The sequence below is a fragment of the Lampris incognitus genome, chromosome 18 (genome assembly GCF_029633865.1).
Source record: "Lampris incognitus isolate fLamInc1 chromosome 18, fLamInc1.hap2, whole genome shotgun sequence".
NCBI lineage: Eukaryota > Metazoa > Chordata > Actinopteri > Lampriformes > Lampridae > Lampris > Lampris incognitus.
Genome location: NC_079228.1, coordinates 5,750,332 through 5,767,061, shown reverse-complemented (window position 1 = coordinate 5,767,061; position 16,730 = coordinate 5,750,332). Strand labels below are relative to the sequence as shown.

Sequence of the window (16,730 nt, the reverse complement as noted above, 5' to 3'; positions counted from 1 at the left end):
ACACTGGTTCAAATATCAATGAAAAGTTTTTTTTAAATAGTACAGTGGCGAGATAAAGACCCTACCACTTCATGCTGCTGCTACCCCTGAAGAACTAAGGTCTCTTCTTACAACACTTTCCCAGGCCTCTGACAATGAATTCACCTCGACTTTCCTCTTTGATCCTACTGAAAATAAATCCATGCCAAAACTGCCCGGCTTATGTTGTTATTGTTAAGGAGAGGCCATTTTTCCCTTTAAAAAAGGGAAAAGGTGTCAAAATAATCTCAGATTACCCTAAAAAGCTCGGTTCGTCATATCGCAGTGGAGGAAGTATGGATGAGGGACACTGAAAAAAAAGAACCTGGGGCTTGAAAGAAGACGATCAAAGATATTTGATCCAACACAGCATTTGCTAATTTTTACATCTCAGAGACCAGAAATTTGAGCCCAAGCTTTCATGCTTTTTTTTCTTCTTCTTTTTTTTTGCAGTCCAGAGTGCGTACGGCATACATGCGAGGGAAGAGGAGATGATAGGGTGGAAAGGGGAGGATGGGGTTTGACTTGCGGTGCTATTGGCAGGCAGCATGACAGTGGTCGTGCTTATTACTTGTGCCTATAAGCATTACGTAGGACCCAGAGTGGCGGGGCGGGGGGGCTCCCATGGGACACAGTGCAGTGGAATATGGTGAACAATGCATAAAAGAGGGGGAGGAGGACGCTCTATAGAAATCCACCACATCGCCGTAGGATGTCCTTCGTGTGTGTGAGAAAGCCAGGCCAAGAAAGACTTTCCCTTTGATTTGGAGCCGCTCTGTGACTATATCAAACATGTGACTTCAAGGTGTGCGTTGTAAATGCAAAAGGTCTATTTCACAAGCACAGGTAAACAAGGTTGGAGTGAATTTCACTCTGTTTAAAGGATAATTTATGAATTTCAGCTTGCTCGGGAAAGAGAAAGTTTACAAATCACAGTATAGACAATAATGAAACTAGATGAAAAAAGATGGAAGTAGAAGTAGAGGTAAAATCCAGTAGTTGTGATGTGACCTGTAGACGCTGCCTACTAGCTTATCACCTGTTAGCCAGTCAGAAGAGCAGCCTGGTGAAGGCTGTATTGGCTGGTGAAGGCTGTGTTGGTTGTTGGCTGTTGAAGGCTGTGTTGGCTGTTGGCTGGTGAAGGCCATGTTGGCTGTTGGCTGGTGAAGGCCGTGTTGGCTGTTGGCTGGTGAAGGCTGTATTGGCTGTTGGCTGGTGAAGGCCATGTTGGCTATTGGCTGGTGAAGGCTGTATTGGCTGTTGGCTGGTGAAGGCCGTGTTGGCTGTTGGCTGGTTAAGGCCGTGTTGGCTGGTGAAAGCCATGTTAGCTGGTGAAGGCAGTGTTGGCTGGTGAAAGCTGTATTGGCTGTTGGCTGGTGAAGGCCGTGTTGGCTGTTGGCTGGTGAAGGCTGTATTGGCTGTTGGCTGGTAAAGGCTGTATTGGCTGTTGGCTGGTGAAGGCCGTGTTGGCTGTTGGCTGGTGAAGGCTGTATTGGCTGTTGGCTGTTGAAGGCCGTGTTGGCTGTTGGCTGGTTAAGGCCATGTTGGCTGTTGGCTGGTGAAGGCTGTATTGGCTGTTGGCTGGTGAAGGCCATGTTGGCTATTGGCTGGTGAAGGCTGTATTGGCTATTGGCTGGTGAAGGCCATGTTGGCTATTGGCTGGTGAAGGCTGTATTGGCTGTTGGCTGGTGAAGGCTGTATTGGCTATTGGCTGGTGAAGGCTGTATTGGCTGTTGGCTGTTGAAGGCCGTGTTGGCTGTTGGCTGGTTAAGGCCATGTTGGCTGTTGGCTGGTGAAGGCTGTATTGGCTGTTGGCTGGTGAAGGCCATGTTGGCTATTGGCTGGTGAAGGCTGTATTGGCTGTTGGCTGGTGAAGGCCGTGTTGGCTATTGGCTGGTGAAGGCTGTATTGGCTGTTGGCTGGTGAAGGCTGTATTGGCTGTTGGCTGGTGAAGGCTGTATTGGCTGTTGGCTGGTGAAGGCCGTGTTGGCTATTGGCTGGTGGAGGCTGTATTGGCTGTTGGCTGGTGAAGGCCGTGTTGGCTGTTGGCTGGTTAAGGCCGTGTTGGCTGGTGAAAGCCATGTTAGCTGGTGAAGGCAGTGTAGGCTGGTGAAAGCTGTATTGGCTGTTGGCTGGTAAAGGCTGTATTGGCTGTTGGCTGGTGAAGGCCGTGTTGGCTGTTGGCTGGTGAAGGCTGTATTGGCTGTTGGCTGGTAAAGGCTGTATTGGCTGTTGGCTGGTGAAGGCCGTGTTGGCTGTTGGCTGGTGAAGGCTGTATTGGCTGTTGGCTGTTGAAGGCCGTGTTGGCTGTTGGCTGGTTAAGGCCGTGTTGGCTGTTGGCTGGTGAAGGCTGTATTGGCTGTTGGCTGGTGAAGGCCATGTTGGCTATTGGCTGGTGAAGGCTGTATTGGCTATTGGCTGGTGAAGGCCGTGTTGGCTATTGGCTGGTGAAGGCTGTATTGGCTGTTGGCTGGTGAAGGCTGTATTGGCTATTGGCTGGTGAAGGCTGTATTGGCTGTTGGCTGTTGAAGGCCGTGTTGGCTGTTGGCTGGTTAAGGCCATGTTGGCTGTTGGCTGGTGAAGGCTGTATTGGCTGTTGGCTGGTGAAGGCCATGTTGGCTATTGGCTGGTGAAGGCTGTATTGGCTGTTGGCTGGTGAAGGCCGTGTTGGCTATTGGCTGGTGAAGGCTGTATTGGCTGTTGGCTGGTGAAGGCTGTATTGGCTGTTGGCTGGTGAAGGCTGTATTGGCTGTTGGCTGGTGAAGGCCGTGTTGGCTATTGGCTGGTGAAGGCTGTATTGGCTGTTGGCTGGTGAAGGCCGTGTTGGCTGTTGGCTGGTTAAGGCCGTGTTGGCTGGTGAAAGCCATGTTAGCTGGTGAAGGCAGTGTAGGCTGGTGAAAGCTGTATTGGCTGTTGGCTGGTGAAAGCTGTATTGGCTGTTGGCTGGTGAAGGCCGTGTTGGCTGTTGGCTGGTGAAGGCTGTATTGGCTGTTGGCTGGTGAAGGCTGTATTGGCTGTTGGCTGGTGAAGGCTGTATTGGCTGTTGGCTGGTGAAGGCTGTATTGGCTGTTGGCTGGTGAAAGCTGTATTGGCTGTTGGCTGGTGAAGGCCGTGTTGGCTGTTGGCTGGTGAAGGCTGTATTGGCTGTTGGCTGGTGAAGGCCGTGTTGGCTGCTGGCTGGTGAAGGCTGTATTGGCTGTTGGCTGGTGAAAGCCATGTTAGCTGGTGAAGGCAATGTTGGCTGGTGAAGGCTGTATTGGCTGTTGGCTGGTGAAGGCCGTGTTGGCTGTTGGCTGGTGAAGGCTGTATTGGCTGTTGGCTGGTGAAGGCCATGTTGGCTGTTGGCTGGTGAAGGCTGTATTGGCTGTTGGCTGGTGAAAGCTGTATTGGCTATTGGCTGGTGAAGGCTGTATTGGCTGTTGGCTGTTGAAGGCCGTGTTGGCTGTTGGCTGGTTAAGGCCGTGTTGGCTGTTGGCTGGTGAAGGCTGTATTGGCTGTTGGCTGGTGAAGGCTGTATTGGCTATTGGCTGGTGAAGGCTGTATTGGCTGTTGGCTTTTGAAGGCCGTGTTGGCTGTTGGCTGGTTAAGGCCGTGTTGGCTGTTGGCTGGTGAAGGCCGTGTTGGCTGGTGAAAGCCATGTTAGCTGGTGAAGGCGGTGTTGGCTGTTGGCTGGTTAAGGCCGTGTTGGCTGTTGGCTGGTGAAGGCTGTATTGGCTGTTGGCTGGTGAAGGCCGTGTTGGCTGTTGGCTGGTTAAGGCCGTGTTGGCTGTTGGCTGGTGAAGGCTGTATTGGCTGTTGGCTGGTGAAGGCCGTGTTGGTTGTTGGCTGGTTAAGGCCGTGTTGGCTGGTGAAAGCCATGTTAGCTGGTGAAGGCAGTGTTGGCTGGTGAAGGCTATATTGGCTGTTGGCTGGTGAAGGCCGTGTTGGCTGTTGGCTGGTGAAGGCTGTATTGGCTGTTGGCTGTTGAAGGCCATGTTGGCTGTTGGCTGGTGAAGGCCATGTTGGCTATTGGCTGGTGAAGGCCATGTTGGCTGTTGGCTGGTGAAGGCTGTATTGGCTGTTGGCTGGTGAAGGCCATGTTGGCTATTGGCTGGTGAAGGCCATGTTGGCTGTTGGCTGGTGAAGGCCGTGTTGGCTGTTGGCTGGTGAAAGCCGTGTTGGCTGGTGAAGGCTGTGTTGGCTGGTGAAGGCTGTATTGGCTGTTGGCTGGTGAAGGCCGTTAGGGATACCCCCCGAAACCCGGTTCTAAACGGGAACCGGTTCTAAATATATAAGCCATAGATACGGAGTTAGCTAGGCTAATAACGAATTATTACGAATAGGCCAATAAATAAAATATAATTGCTTAGCTAATTGTTTAGCTACAAATATATAAGCCATAGATACGGAGTTAGCTAGGCTAATAGCCGGGGACACTATAAGTCAGGAGAGATCACGACTCCTGCCGGAGAAGGCAGATATGTTGATTTTTCTGCAGAAGAACTGTTAGGATAATGTTCTAGGTTCTTGTTTGTTTGAACTTCCGTTAGCCTTTTGCTGTAAAAATTTATTTTTAATATATATTTTTTTCTTTATCTTTATCTACTTTTATTTTCTTATTTGTTGTTGTTGAATGTTGATTATAAAGTCTATAATTCAGACGCATTTAAAACATTGCTGCTGCTGTTGCTGCTGAATAAATAATATTTGTTTATATTTATATCTACTACTACTACTACTTTCAGCTGCTCCCGTTAGGGCTCGCCACAGTGGATCATCCGTTTCCATTTCTTATTTGTTTATATTTATATAAAGTTATATAATAGAATAATAAAGCAATGTCGATTCTGTTCTTAATTAAGTATCTTTTTTTCTTGCATAATAATCAAAAAGAACCGATAAGAGTATCGATAAAGTACCGAACCGATAAGCAGTACCGATAAGAGTAGTAGTATCGATAAAATCCTAATGATACCCATCCCTAAAGGCCGTGTTGGCTGTTAAATCGTGACAGACCAGATGGGTGGTGTAGTATGTAGGTGTATGTAGCACCAATCCAGTTCAGACTGGTGTCACTGGACTTGAGGCATCCTAGCTAATGTTTTCACACTGAATTGTGTTTGTGAGTTTAACGTTTGTAATTTTTTAGTAAGTAGTGGCCTATTTCAGTTTGCTGTAGTGGATTAAGGAGGAGTACGAACAACATTAAATGATGGACACCTTCACTGTGTATTCACAAGAGATGTTATTTCCAATTGATAGCTAGTGATTTCAGGATGTATGACCTGCAGGGCGTCTCCCACACGCCAGCTGCTGTGGCTGCCCTGTGGTGCGTTGGCATGTTTAAATGGGCTTGTTGAGGCCTGCCACTGTTTGTACATGTACAGCTGTAGCTGAAATGATGACTTTTTTGCTATTTTAAATTCCTGCACCCCTCCTAAATCTACTTTGGCTGGTTTCAGGCCCATCAGCCAAGGGGGAATATCTTGTGTATTGGTGTGTGTGGGAGAAGGGGTTATTCATCACTTGGTTTAAGGGATGGTATTAACTGTGTCTTCATATAAAATACCACATATTGAATCAGTACAAATACTCATGTTTTGCATGAGATCCCTTCCGAGAAGTAAGTTTTGCTGTGAACTGGTGCTAGTAGCTTTCGTTTCCTCTTTTCCGTTTGGAAAAATAAAACAAATTGACCATTTCCCTTCTTTTTACTTACCTCTGTGTGGATAATTCACTTGAGCATTTTAAACGGGTGGAGTATGATCACATTGACAAGAAAATGGCTAACAATAAAGGGAAAATAATGACGCCGGTGTGGGAAGATGGCGGTGTGAATTCACGTTTGAGGCGGCGGCCTCACCCAGGACCGCTCATGCAGTGTCTTGGTTAAGCTCGTCTTGGTTTGATGGCCGGGAGAGCTGGAGCTGGGCAGGGCAGGCTAAGCTAACCGCTAGCCCACACAGGCTGGCAGCTCTGATAACACCGAGGGCGGTCTGGCGGCGGCCTCGCCTGGCGTTGACTGTGGGATTTTTAGTGTCGTCGTGAGGAGTGTGAGCAGGTGTGTCGAGGGTGTCTGGCTGGGAGAGCTGGCGCTGGACCGGCTGGGGGAGCTGGCGCTGGACCAGCTGGGAGAGCCTGGTCTTCTGCATCCGGTGGGCCCAGGGACCACGGCCCTGCCTGGAGCTGCGCCGAGGAGGAAGCACCCTGGGCGGTCTGACAGGACGCGGAAGCGGGGCGGGCTAAGCTAACTGCTAGCCCATGCATACCGGAAGTTCCCACAGTCATCCTGGCTGGCGTTCTTCTCCTGCACAGTGACTTTTTTTTCTTTTTCTTTTTTTATAGTTTGGATATATGTGTTAGTTTAGATGTGTGTGTTAGTTAGTATGTGTGTTCTTGTAGTTTTTGGACGTGTGTTTTTGTCTTTGTGTTGCACTGCTGTGAGCTGGGGGAAACGAAATGAAATGACAAATCAAGTGTTCCCGAGTCCTGATTCCTGGTCATATCAATGAAAGGGAAACGCTGCCATCTAGTGGTGGACATACATTCTGGCAAGATGTCTGATTGAAGATCGTGTGTGAGACTACAAGAACAGTGGATTTTAAGAGTCTACAAACAATTTTTGAGTATTTTTATTTTCATCATCCAAAGGCTTCATGTAAAAACTCTTAAAAAAGTTGTTGTTTTTTTGTACTTTTTATTTACTCAAAGTAACCACCAAAACAAGGCTTTTCGGTTCTAACAGTGCATTAAAAATGCACATTAAAACACTGCGGTCGCCAACACAAGAGGCTCCGTAGTCACATCAAACACACAGGGCCAGGTACTACCAGGATAATAGCAGCAGGGGGTTGAACAGTTCTGCACCAGCTTCAGATTTCTCCGGTGAATGTGGACATTTTGCTGCCCGCTAGTCTGCAGGAGGAGGTCCGAGCTGCTGAAATGGTCCGATGGGCCCTTTGCCCTCCTCTTTACATCCGTCAACACATCCTGAACGGGCTGCAGCAGAATACATTTCTAAACAGCCCTCTGTATGTGCATCAGATCGTTGTCATGGTGAAAGGAGGACATATTTCTTCTGGCTACACGTGATTAGTAACTTGCCCCTATTTTGACTACAACCCCTGTCTGCAACACTGCCAGCGCCGTTCTTCAGATGGCACGCTTGGTTCTCGGCTTTGCACTTTCTTCAGCTGACTTAATGCCAAGGTTAATTAGCTTTTATAGAAGCTGTGCTCTGGATTGTGACTATGTTAAAGCACGAATGTGCACACTTACACAGTCAGTCATGGCTTATTTTTCCACTTTTAAATGAATAAATAGAAAAAAAGGCTTTTGTCTTGACTGAAGTTTTTTTTTTTCAACAGGTTTTGATTTTAGTGCTAAAGGCAATACAGACCAGAACATTTGGATGGGTGAGTAGACTTGATCCACGATAGACCATGACAACAGCAACAGATAAGTCAGGCCAAAAGCAGCCTGGTTAGCAGCAGCTGTGCAGGCCCGCTTCACTGATGGGTACCAGTTACAAGTTACTCTTTACTGGTGGGTACCAGTTACAAGTTACTCTTTACTGATGGGTACCAGTGACAAGTTACTCTTTACTGATGGGTACCATACCAGTGACAAGTTAATCTTTACTGCTGGGTACCATACCAGTGACAAGTTAATCTTTAATGATGGGTACAAGTTACAAGTTACTCTTTACTGCTGGGTATCATACCAGTGACAAGTTACTCTTTACTGCTGGGTACAAGTTACAAGTTAATCTTTACTGATGGGTACCATACCAGTGACAAGTTACTCTTTACTGATGGGTACCATACCAGTGACAAGTTAACCTTTACTGATGGGTACAAGTGACAAGTTACTCTTTACTGATGGGTACCAATTACAGGTTACCCTTTACTTATGGGTGCCAATTACAAGTTACTCTTTACTTATGGGTGCCAATTACAAGTTACTCTTTACTGATGGGTACCAGTGACAAGTTACTCTTTACTGATGGGTACCATACCAGTGACAAGTTAATCTTTACTGCTGGGTACCATACCAGTGACAAGTTAATCTTTACTGATGGGTACAAGTTACAAGTTACTCTTTACTGCTGGGTACCATACCAGTGACAAGTTAATCCTTACTGATGGGTACAAGTTACAAGTTACTCTTTACTGCTGGGTACCATACCAGTGACAAGTTACTCTTTACTGCTGGGTACATTTTACAAGTTAATCTTTACTGATGGGTACAATACCAGTGACAAGTTACTTTTTACTGATGGGTACCATACCAGTGACAAATTAATCTTTACTGCTGGGTACCATACCAGTGACAAGTTAATCTTTACTGATGGGTACAAGTTACAAGTTACTCTTTACTGCTGGGTACCATACCAGTGACAAGTTAATCTTTACTGATGGGTACAAGTTACAAGTTACTCTTTACTGCTGGGTACCATACCAGTGACAAGTTACTCTATACTGCTGGGTACAAGTTACAAGTTAATCTTTACTGATGGGTACCATACCAGTGACAAGTTACTCTTTACTGATGGGTACAAGTTACAAGTTACTCTTTACTGATGGGTACCATACCAGTGACAAGTTAATCTTTACTGATGGGTACAAGTGACAAGTTACTGTTTACTGATGGGTACAAGTGACAAGTTACTCTTTACTGATGGGTACCAGTTACAAGTTACTCTTTGCTGATGGGTACAAGTTACAAGTTTTATCAGATCAAGAAACTGGTTTTCAGATTACTTCTGTCAATCTGTTTTCTGGAATGATATGAGTACTTCAGAAAAAACACAACACCGTGCTATCTCAATAAAAGGGGAGCACATGCAACAACTCAAAAAAAAAGCTAATCTCGGAAAATGCAACTTTAAACACACCACACATGGAACAGGGTAGTTTGGGTGTACCGTATGAAACACCATGACATGGCTGCATCGTCACTCCTACGAGGAAACGGTCAAGTATTTTCCCTAGAATACAGTTATTGTACACTGTGTGTTCTCTCCACTATGACTGAATAAAACGGTTGACAGCCAAATTACCAACATGGAGCTAATGGTACATTCTAAGTCCCAGGGTTGCAGCAGACATCATATACTCCATATTTACCATTTACTCACTACATGTAGCCTAGCAGCATTGAAACGGCACTCAAGTCATAAACATTTACGCCACTTTTCATATGTTCACTTGCCTCAGATGATACCTGGTCTTAACGGGGAGCTAAGTTAGCACTTTTCCCTTGTTCCTCCAGCTGGAGAGCAGGTCAGATATCTGTAGACCTAAGCAGACTGTTAGCTGCAGCTAAGACCTCCAGTCCATACCTACAGGCCGTCTGGGAACTTGTGAGATACAGCTAACTCACGTGTGATGGTACCCATCCTCATATGCCCGGTAGCGTGGCCAGATTATTACTTCTTACTGTTCTGGAGCCAACAGCCAACTATGTGAAGGTTAATGCAGCTAGCATCATGGCAGGCTAACATATATAAAGATTACATTTAGATGTCCCATTCCTCTGCAAACACATAACTGCCCATTTTATTTCACTTCTTATTCTCACTTCTTGTGTCATTACAATGAAATTACCAAGTCCATCTCCATGGTGTTCTGGGCCACAACTGTTCTTCCCTCCTCTCAGTCCTGGCTGCTGGAGGTTCCCGCAGCGGAGGTGGATGGAAAGCCCAGCAGCTCTGCAGGACAGCCTCCGGCAGCTGCCACTTTCTCCTCAGCCCTCAGACACAACTCCTGGAGAAAGTTGGCTGTCTCCTTCACCAGGTCGCTCTCATCATCTAATGGGCAGAAGAGAAAAGACCCAGAAGTTGCTTTTTCCCTGAACAGCAGGCAGCCTGTACCTGCCAGCAGCAGTGACATGTGACATGCCACCTTCCTGCAGAGTTCTGCTGCTGACCCAGCAGTGCTGACAGCATTACTGTCCACTTTAACGTGGCAATCTTGAAGTGTCTCACTTAACGGAATGCTTGTTAAACGAGTAGTTCCCTTTAGGTTTGGGGGGTATTTTATGGGGTGTAGGGACATACTAACCCAGAACATTCTAGAATCTGAATGTAGTCATGAACATACAAACTAACATGGAAGCGAACGGGGTAGTGATCTTGTGCTAAAAAAAAAAAAAATCCAAATGCGCTTCTAGTGGCTCCAAAACCACGTGCGTAGCTAATTTGTGTATTCTTGGCTCGTGCAACTGATCAGAAGAACTTCCCAGTAAGCACGAGCATTGGAGTGGAGGCAAGGTAAGTATAGTTTATTTAATATGGCACCTTTCACAGAGTCACAACGTGCTTCACGAGACAAAAAAATTAAAATAAAACTAGAAAAATAGTAAGACACAAACCAACAATAAAACATGAGCAACAAAAGACCATTAAAAACACACAAAATAACAAACACTAGACAGCACAAGGTGAGACAAGAGCCAGTTTGAATAAATGAGTCTGATGTGTCCGGGTAGCGTAGCGGTCTATCCCGTTGCCTACCAACACGGGGATCGTCGGTTCGAATCCCCGTGTTACCTCCGGCTTGGTCGGCCGTGTCTGTGGGGGGGAAGCCGGATATGGGTATGTGTCATGGTCGCTGCACTAACGCCTCCTCTGGTCGGTCAGAGCACTTGTTCGGGAGGAGGGGGAACTAAGGGGGAATAGCGTGGTCCTACGTCCCCCTGGTGAAACTCCTCACTGTCAGGTGAAACGAAGCGGCTGATGACTCCACATGTATGGGAGGAGGCATGTGGTAGTCTGCAGCCCTTCCCGGATCAGCAGAGGGGGTAGAGCAGAGACCGGGACGGCTCAGAAGAGTGGGGTAATTGGATGGATACAATTAGGGAGAAGAAAAGGGGGGTGTTCCAAATATTATATATATATATATATATATATATATATATATATATATATATATATATGTGAGTCTTCAGCTGCTTTTTAAAGGCGTCAACAGAGACCGCAGATCGTAAGTCTATGTGAAGACCATTCTACAGTGTCAGAGACACAACTTCAAAGGCACGGTCACCTTTTGTATTCAGTCGAGAGCGAGGGACAACCAGTAAGTCCTAGTCAGAAGACCTAAGCGACCTACTAGAGATATAAGGATGGAGCAGGTCACAGATGTACACAGGTGCCTGACGTGCATATGTGAAAACAAGAATCTTCAAATGAATCCTGAACTTGATGGGAAGCCAATGTAAAGAAGATAAAATTGGTGTGATAGGAGTCGTCCTGCTGGACCTGGTCAACAACCTTGCAGCAGCATTCTGGATCATTTGCAGACGGTCCAGGCATGGCGAATGATCATCTCTAGCTCAGGTTGTGATACAACAGACCTTTGGCAATGTTTCTTAAATGGAAGAAACATGTACGGGTCAACGGTTTAATATGTTGATCGAAGTACACAACCTGATCAAACATAACACAAAGATTTCTAAGATTAGACTGTACAGCTGAAGAAAGGGGCCAAATATACTGAGCATCCTTGGAAGCTATACTATCTGAAGCAATGATAAGGACTTCAGTCTTATCTGCATTTAACCAGCTGTAAGGAGTTGCTAGCCATCCAATCCTTAATGGCAATTAAGCAAAAGACAGTTTGTCAGTCTTATCAGGGTTAAAAGAGACATAGAGTCGAATATCATCAGCATAGGAGTGATGTGAGATACTTTTAAATTTGTTAATAATATGACCTAAGCGAAACATATACAAGGCAAATAATATAGGACCCAAGACAGAACCCCGAGGCACACCACAGGAAACAGCAACAGTTTCAGACATGTAGAAAAGCAACAGACACAGAAAAACTCCTATCCAAGAGATAGGAGGAGAACCAGTCCAGGGTGCTCCCAGAGACACCCACCCACTACCTAAGCCTTTCAGTCGGGATGCTGTGATCTACAGTATCAAAGGCTGTGCTAACATCCAGCAGCAAAACAGAGCATTCACCCATATCAGAAGACATCATTATGTCTGTAAGTGACCGCAACCCTAATGTCGTTTTTTACCTACTTTTAATTTGAGATAGCTTTAAGCTATGTATGGGGACTTTTATTTTGAAGAATGATTTCCTTTCCATCCGACTAGCAGAAGTTCATGTTGGCTCAACGATAAAGCAGGTGATGGCATGTGCATGTGAGGTCACAATATGAAAAGGATCGTAGTGTTCACTGCATAACTCGAGAATTAGCCTAAATGTTTATGATTACTGAACAACTGATTCGAAACTATTGATAAACAGTTTAAAACGTTTACGACCAGAAGACTGTGAGAGATGAAGAGCAAGTTGCAGAGTTTCTGGCAAGTTGCTAGCTGTACCAAGACGTGTCTCAAGATGGCGCTCTAAGATTCCCACAGCCCCTTGATAAGCGGAGCGAGGTTCGTCATGTTTTACGTTAAGTATAGCCTACTATGCTCATGTGTTTTCTTTTATGGCACATTCCTCTAAATGTATATTATTTTGTGAAGCTATGAAGTAGTTAGCCTAATTGTGATGTGACTGTCATTCTGTTCTTCATAGTTTTCACGGTGCTCGACAAGAATGTACCTGTGTGGTGTTTGAAGCAGTAAATGCCCTCGTTGAGACTCTCCACGTTTCGTCTTTATTAAAAATACTAAGGGCAGTTACAATGTCATTGGAGACTCTGAGAAGAACTGTCTGGGTGGAATGATTCTGATGGAAGCCAGATCGGAATTTATCTAAAATGTTGTGTGTTGTCGAGACAGCAGTCAGCTGTTTGGCAAAAACGTTCTCTAAATGTTTCGAGGTAAACGGCAGCTTAGACATGGGCTGCGCAACTGCACGTTTACAATAAGCCGGGACACAGCAGGACTGCAGCGAGCTACTGGCATGGACCAATATATCCAACGACGCTTTAAGCATGGAAGTTGGTAAAATATCTACAGGGCTTCAGGTTCCGTACTGTCCACCAGATCAATGAGGTCTTGCAGGGAAATATGAGAGAAGCAGTTCAAAATTGACAGCCGAGTTGGATAAGCAGAACATAGAGTAGAAGAAGCGATGGCAGCTCTAATTTATCCACAAACAAAGAGAGGAAGTTACTGCAATCATTATCTGAAAAGACTGGCACATCAGGAGGCGCAGGAGTGACAATGTTGCTGATGGTGTCAAACAGGACTTTAGAGTCGCGTTTACCAGAGGAAATTCGCTTAGCAAAATAAGAAGTCCTCGCAACCTCAATCCTGTTGTTAAAATCACTTAACAAGGTCTTTGTAATAGAGACAGCGAACATGGAGCTTGGTGGATTTCCAGTGCCTCTACCCTTGGCAGAAACAACGAATAGTGTCATTTAACCATGCAGGGGGTGGATTGATGGAGGGAACAAGTCTCGGTTTACTAGGAGCCATTCTGTCCTGGACCAGACACGCGACATGAGCGTGAGACAGCAACACTGCGCTTGGGTCAAAAGCTGCAGAAAACTTAGCTTAAGATATGAGACCAGTTTAGAGACTCTAAATGTAAACGCAGTCTGACCAAAACACGCTCACGGTCAGCAACCTGCAGCCCCTCAGAGCAAATACAGTCAAACGTACAAACAAGGTCCAAGCTAGGACCCCTAATGTGTGTGGGACCAGACACGTGTTGAATAAAATGAAAAGACTCGGCGTCCGGGTAACGCAGCGGTCTACTCCGTTGCCTACCAACACGGGATCGGCTGTTCGAATCCCAGAGTTGCCTCCGGCTCGGTCGGGCGTCACTACAGACACAGTTGGCTGTGTCTGTGGGTGGGAGGACGGATGTGGGTATGTGTCCTGGTCGCTGCACTAGCGCCTCCTCTGGTCAGTCGGTGCACCTGTTCGGGGGAAGGGGAACTCGGGGGAATGATTCTCCCACGCGCTACGTCTCCCTGGTGAAACTCCTCACTGTCAGGTGAAAAGAATCGGCTGGTGACGCCACATGTATCGGAGGAGACGTGGTAGTCTGCAGGGAGCAGCGACCGGGACGGCTCGGAAGAGTGGGGTAATTGGACGGGTACACTCGGGGAGAAAAAAGGGGGAGAAATCCCCCCACCAAAAAAAAAAGACTCAGTGACATTAAGAAAATCAGTAACAAGACTACAAGAAGCGTCATCGATGTGAATATTAAAATCAACACCCATAATACTCATGGCACTCGTTTCTTGGTCATTTCTCCCAGTGCTTCGCATGGACCTCGGCGAGTGGCATACAAATCATAAAAAGACATAATAAGGTACTGGAAGTACCTTTTGTTACATACTGTAACGACCACAGACGGAAACTAGACTCGCTAGCCCTTGGCTAACGGGTCGGACCCTTAGTCGACTGGTTAACGTAGTCGCCCGTGGTGCGGGAGATCCGGGTTCGCGTCCTGGCTGCGGCGGTTCCCGGGCTGCCCCCTGAGTTCGCTACAGTGTTGACAAGATGGCACGGCTGCCCCGTTCACGTGCATGTTATCGCTGGCTGCTCGTGCATGTTCATAAGTACACTACCGTTCAAAAGTTTGGGATCACCCAAACAATTTCGTGTTTTCCATGAAAAGTCACACTTATTCACCACCATATGTTGTGAAATGAATAGAAAATAGAGTCAAGACATTGACAAGGCTAGAAATAATGATTTGTATTTGAAATAAGATTTTTTTTACATCAAACTTTGCTTTCGTCAAAGAATCCTCCATTTGCAGCAATTACAGCATTGCAGACCTTTGGCATTCTAGCTGTTAATTTGTTGAGGTAATCTGGAGAAATTGCACCCCACGCTTCCAGAAGCAGCTCCCACAAGTTGGATTGGTTGGATGGGCACTTCTTTGAGCAGATTGAGTTTCTGGAGCATCACATTTGTGGGGTCAATTAAACGCTCAAAATGGCCAGAAAAAGAGAACTTTCATCTGAAACTCGACAGTCTATTCTTGTTCTTAGAAATGAAGGCTATTCCATGCGAGAAATTGCTAAGAAATTGAAGATTTCCTACACCGGTGTGTACTACTCCCTTCAGAGGACAGCACAAACAGGCTCTAACAGGTACTATTTAATGAAGATGCCAGTTGGGGACCTGTGAGGCGTCTGTTTCTCAAACTAGAGACTCTAATGTACTTATCTTCTTGCTCAGTTGTGCAACGCGGCCTCCCACTTCTTTTTCCACTCTGGTTAGAGCCTGTTTGTGCTGTCCTCTGAAGGGAGTAGTACACACCGGTGTAGGAAATCTTCAATTTCTTAGCAATTTCTCGCATGGAATAGCCTTCATTTCTAAGAACAAGAATAGACTGTCGAGTTTCAGATGAAAGTTCTCTTTTTCTGGCCATTTTGAGCGTTTAATTGACCCCACAAATGTGATGCTCCAGAAACTCAATCTGCTCAAAGAAGTGCCCATCCAACCAATCCAACTTGTGGGAGCTGCTTCTGGAAGCGTGGGGTGCAATTTCTCCAGATTACCTCAACAAATTAACAGCTAGAATGCCAAAGGTCTGCAATGCTGTAATTGCTGCAAATGGAGGATTCTTTGACGAAAGCAAAGTTTGATGTAAAAAAAATCTTATTTCAAATACAAGTCATTATTTCTAACCTTGTCAATGTCTTGACTCTATTTTCTATTCATTTCACAACATATGGTGGTGAATAAGTGTGACTTTTCATGGAAAACACAAAATTGTTTGGGTGATCCCAAACTTTTGAACGGTAGTGTATGTTCAGATCAATGCATGGGAAAATGGTCTGGGGCGACGCAATATGTCCCCTGGACCCCAGAAGATGTCAAAAACGCCCCCCCAAAAAAAGGGAACTACCCCTTTTACAGGTTACTATCTGTCAGTGATCAAGGTAACACAATGAAGACTCAGACTATCATCCACAACTGAAAGCCCTTGCGTTTGCAGTGATACAGAGAACTACAAATGTGTGTCTGGGAATCCCAGGTGGTGAGGTGTTTTCCATCACCCAGCAGCGGCTGGTCCACCAGAAAAGACCGGCATTAGTAACACTCTGGGTTCCTGGGACGTGTATGCCAACAAAGAATACAACTTGCATCTTCGAGATCATCACTTTAAAAACGGAATGGTTTGTCATGTCCGTGTTATCCAAGTCAACCCTTCCAATGAGACATTAAGTTTGATTTGTGAACAAGTTGATACCAAAACAAGCACTGAGGCTGACAGACTAATAACAGTTTCCACTACAAATCCTTACGCAGAGGAGGTTTAAAATGGTGAGCACCTTTGAGCTCTTTCAACCTGGGAGTTTCCTTCTCCTGGTCCGTGCCTCGCTCCAGAGCAGATCTACACATCTTCTTGTGGGTGAACCAGTGGAGCCTTTGGCATGTCAAACTACAGTATGTCACCTTCAGAAGAAGAACGTGCAGATCAAGAAAGATTCACAAAGGCATCATGTTCATTTGACACAATATTGCATGAAGTAGTAAAAGCTCGTGGACTTTTAGGACGTTTTTACTGATTTGCAAAGGGAGCATCTGATCTCGGCACCCTTCTCTCCACATGTGACACAGTAGTCAGCATCAACAAAGGCCATCTGGCCTGTCAGGGCTTGGGTTAAAACGGAAAAGGCTGTTGGGTCGTTGCCCTGGAACGAGAAAGAGAAGTGAAAGCCAAAAGGAAAGAGAAAAATTAGTCCCTCAGATATCTGCCGTGCTGACACAAACTGCTTGGTGGGTTGCTCTTATGTTTATTTTAACACGTGTAAAGCGTCTCTGAGCATTTTGAAAAGCACTGTACAAATAAAAT

The 16,730-nt window shown here is 45.9% G+C and overlaps 1 protein-coding gene across 1 annotated transcript in view; it reads right to left on the bottom strand.

Annotated features, from left to right (window-relative positions):
- Positions 1 to 9,653: 9,653 nt before the first annotated feature.
- Positions 9,654 to 16,730, bottom strand: part of LOC130129105 (ankyrin repeat and MYND domain-containing protein 2-like) — a 52,301-nt gene continuing 45,224 nt past the window's right edge. The window contains exons 8-10 of the mRNA XM_056298904.1: positions 16,441 to 16,569; positions 16,207 to 16,330; positions 9,654 to 9,808 (exon numbers count right to left, since the gene is read on the bottom strand). Of these exons, the coding sequence (XP_056154879.1) occupies positions 9,654 to 9,808; positions 16,207 to 16,330; positions 16,441 to 16,569 (408 nt within the window). The remainder of the gene's footprint in view (positions 9,809 to 16,206; positions 16,331 to 16,440; positions 16,570 to 16,730) is intronic.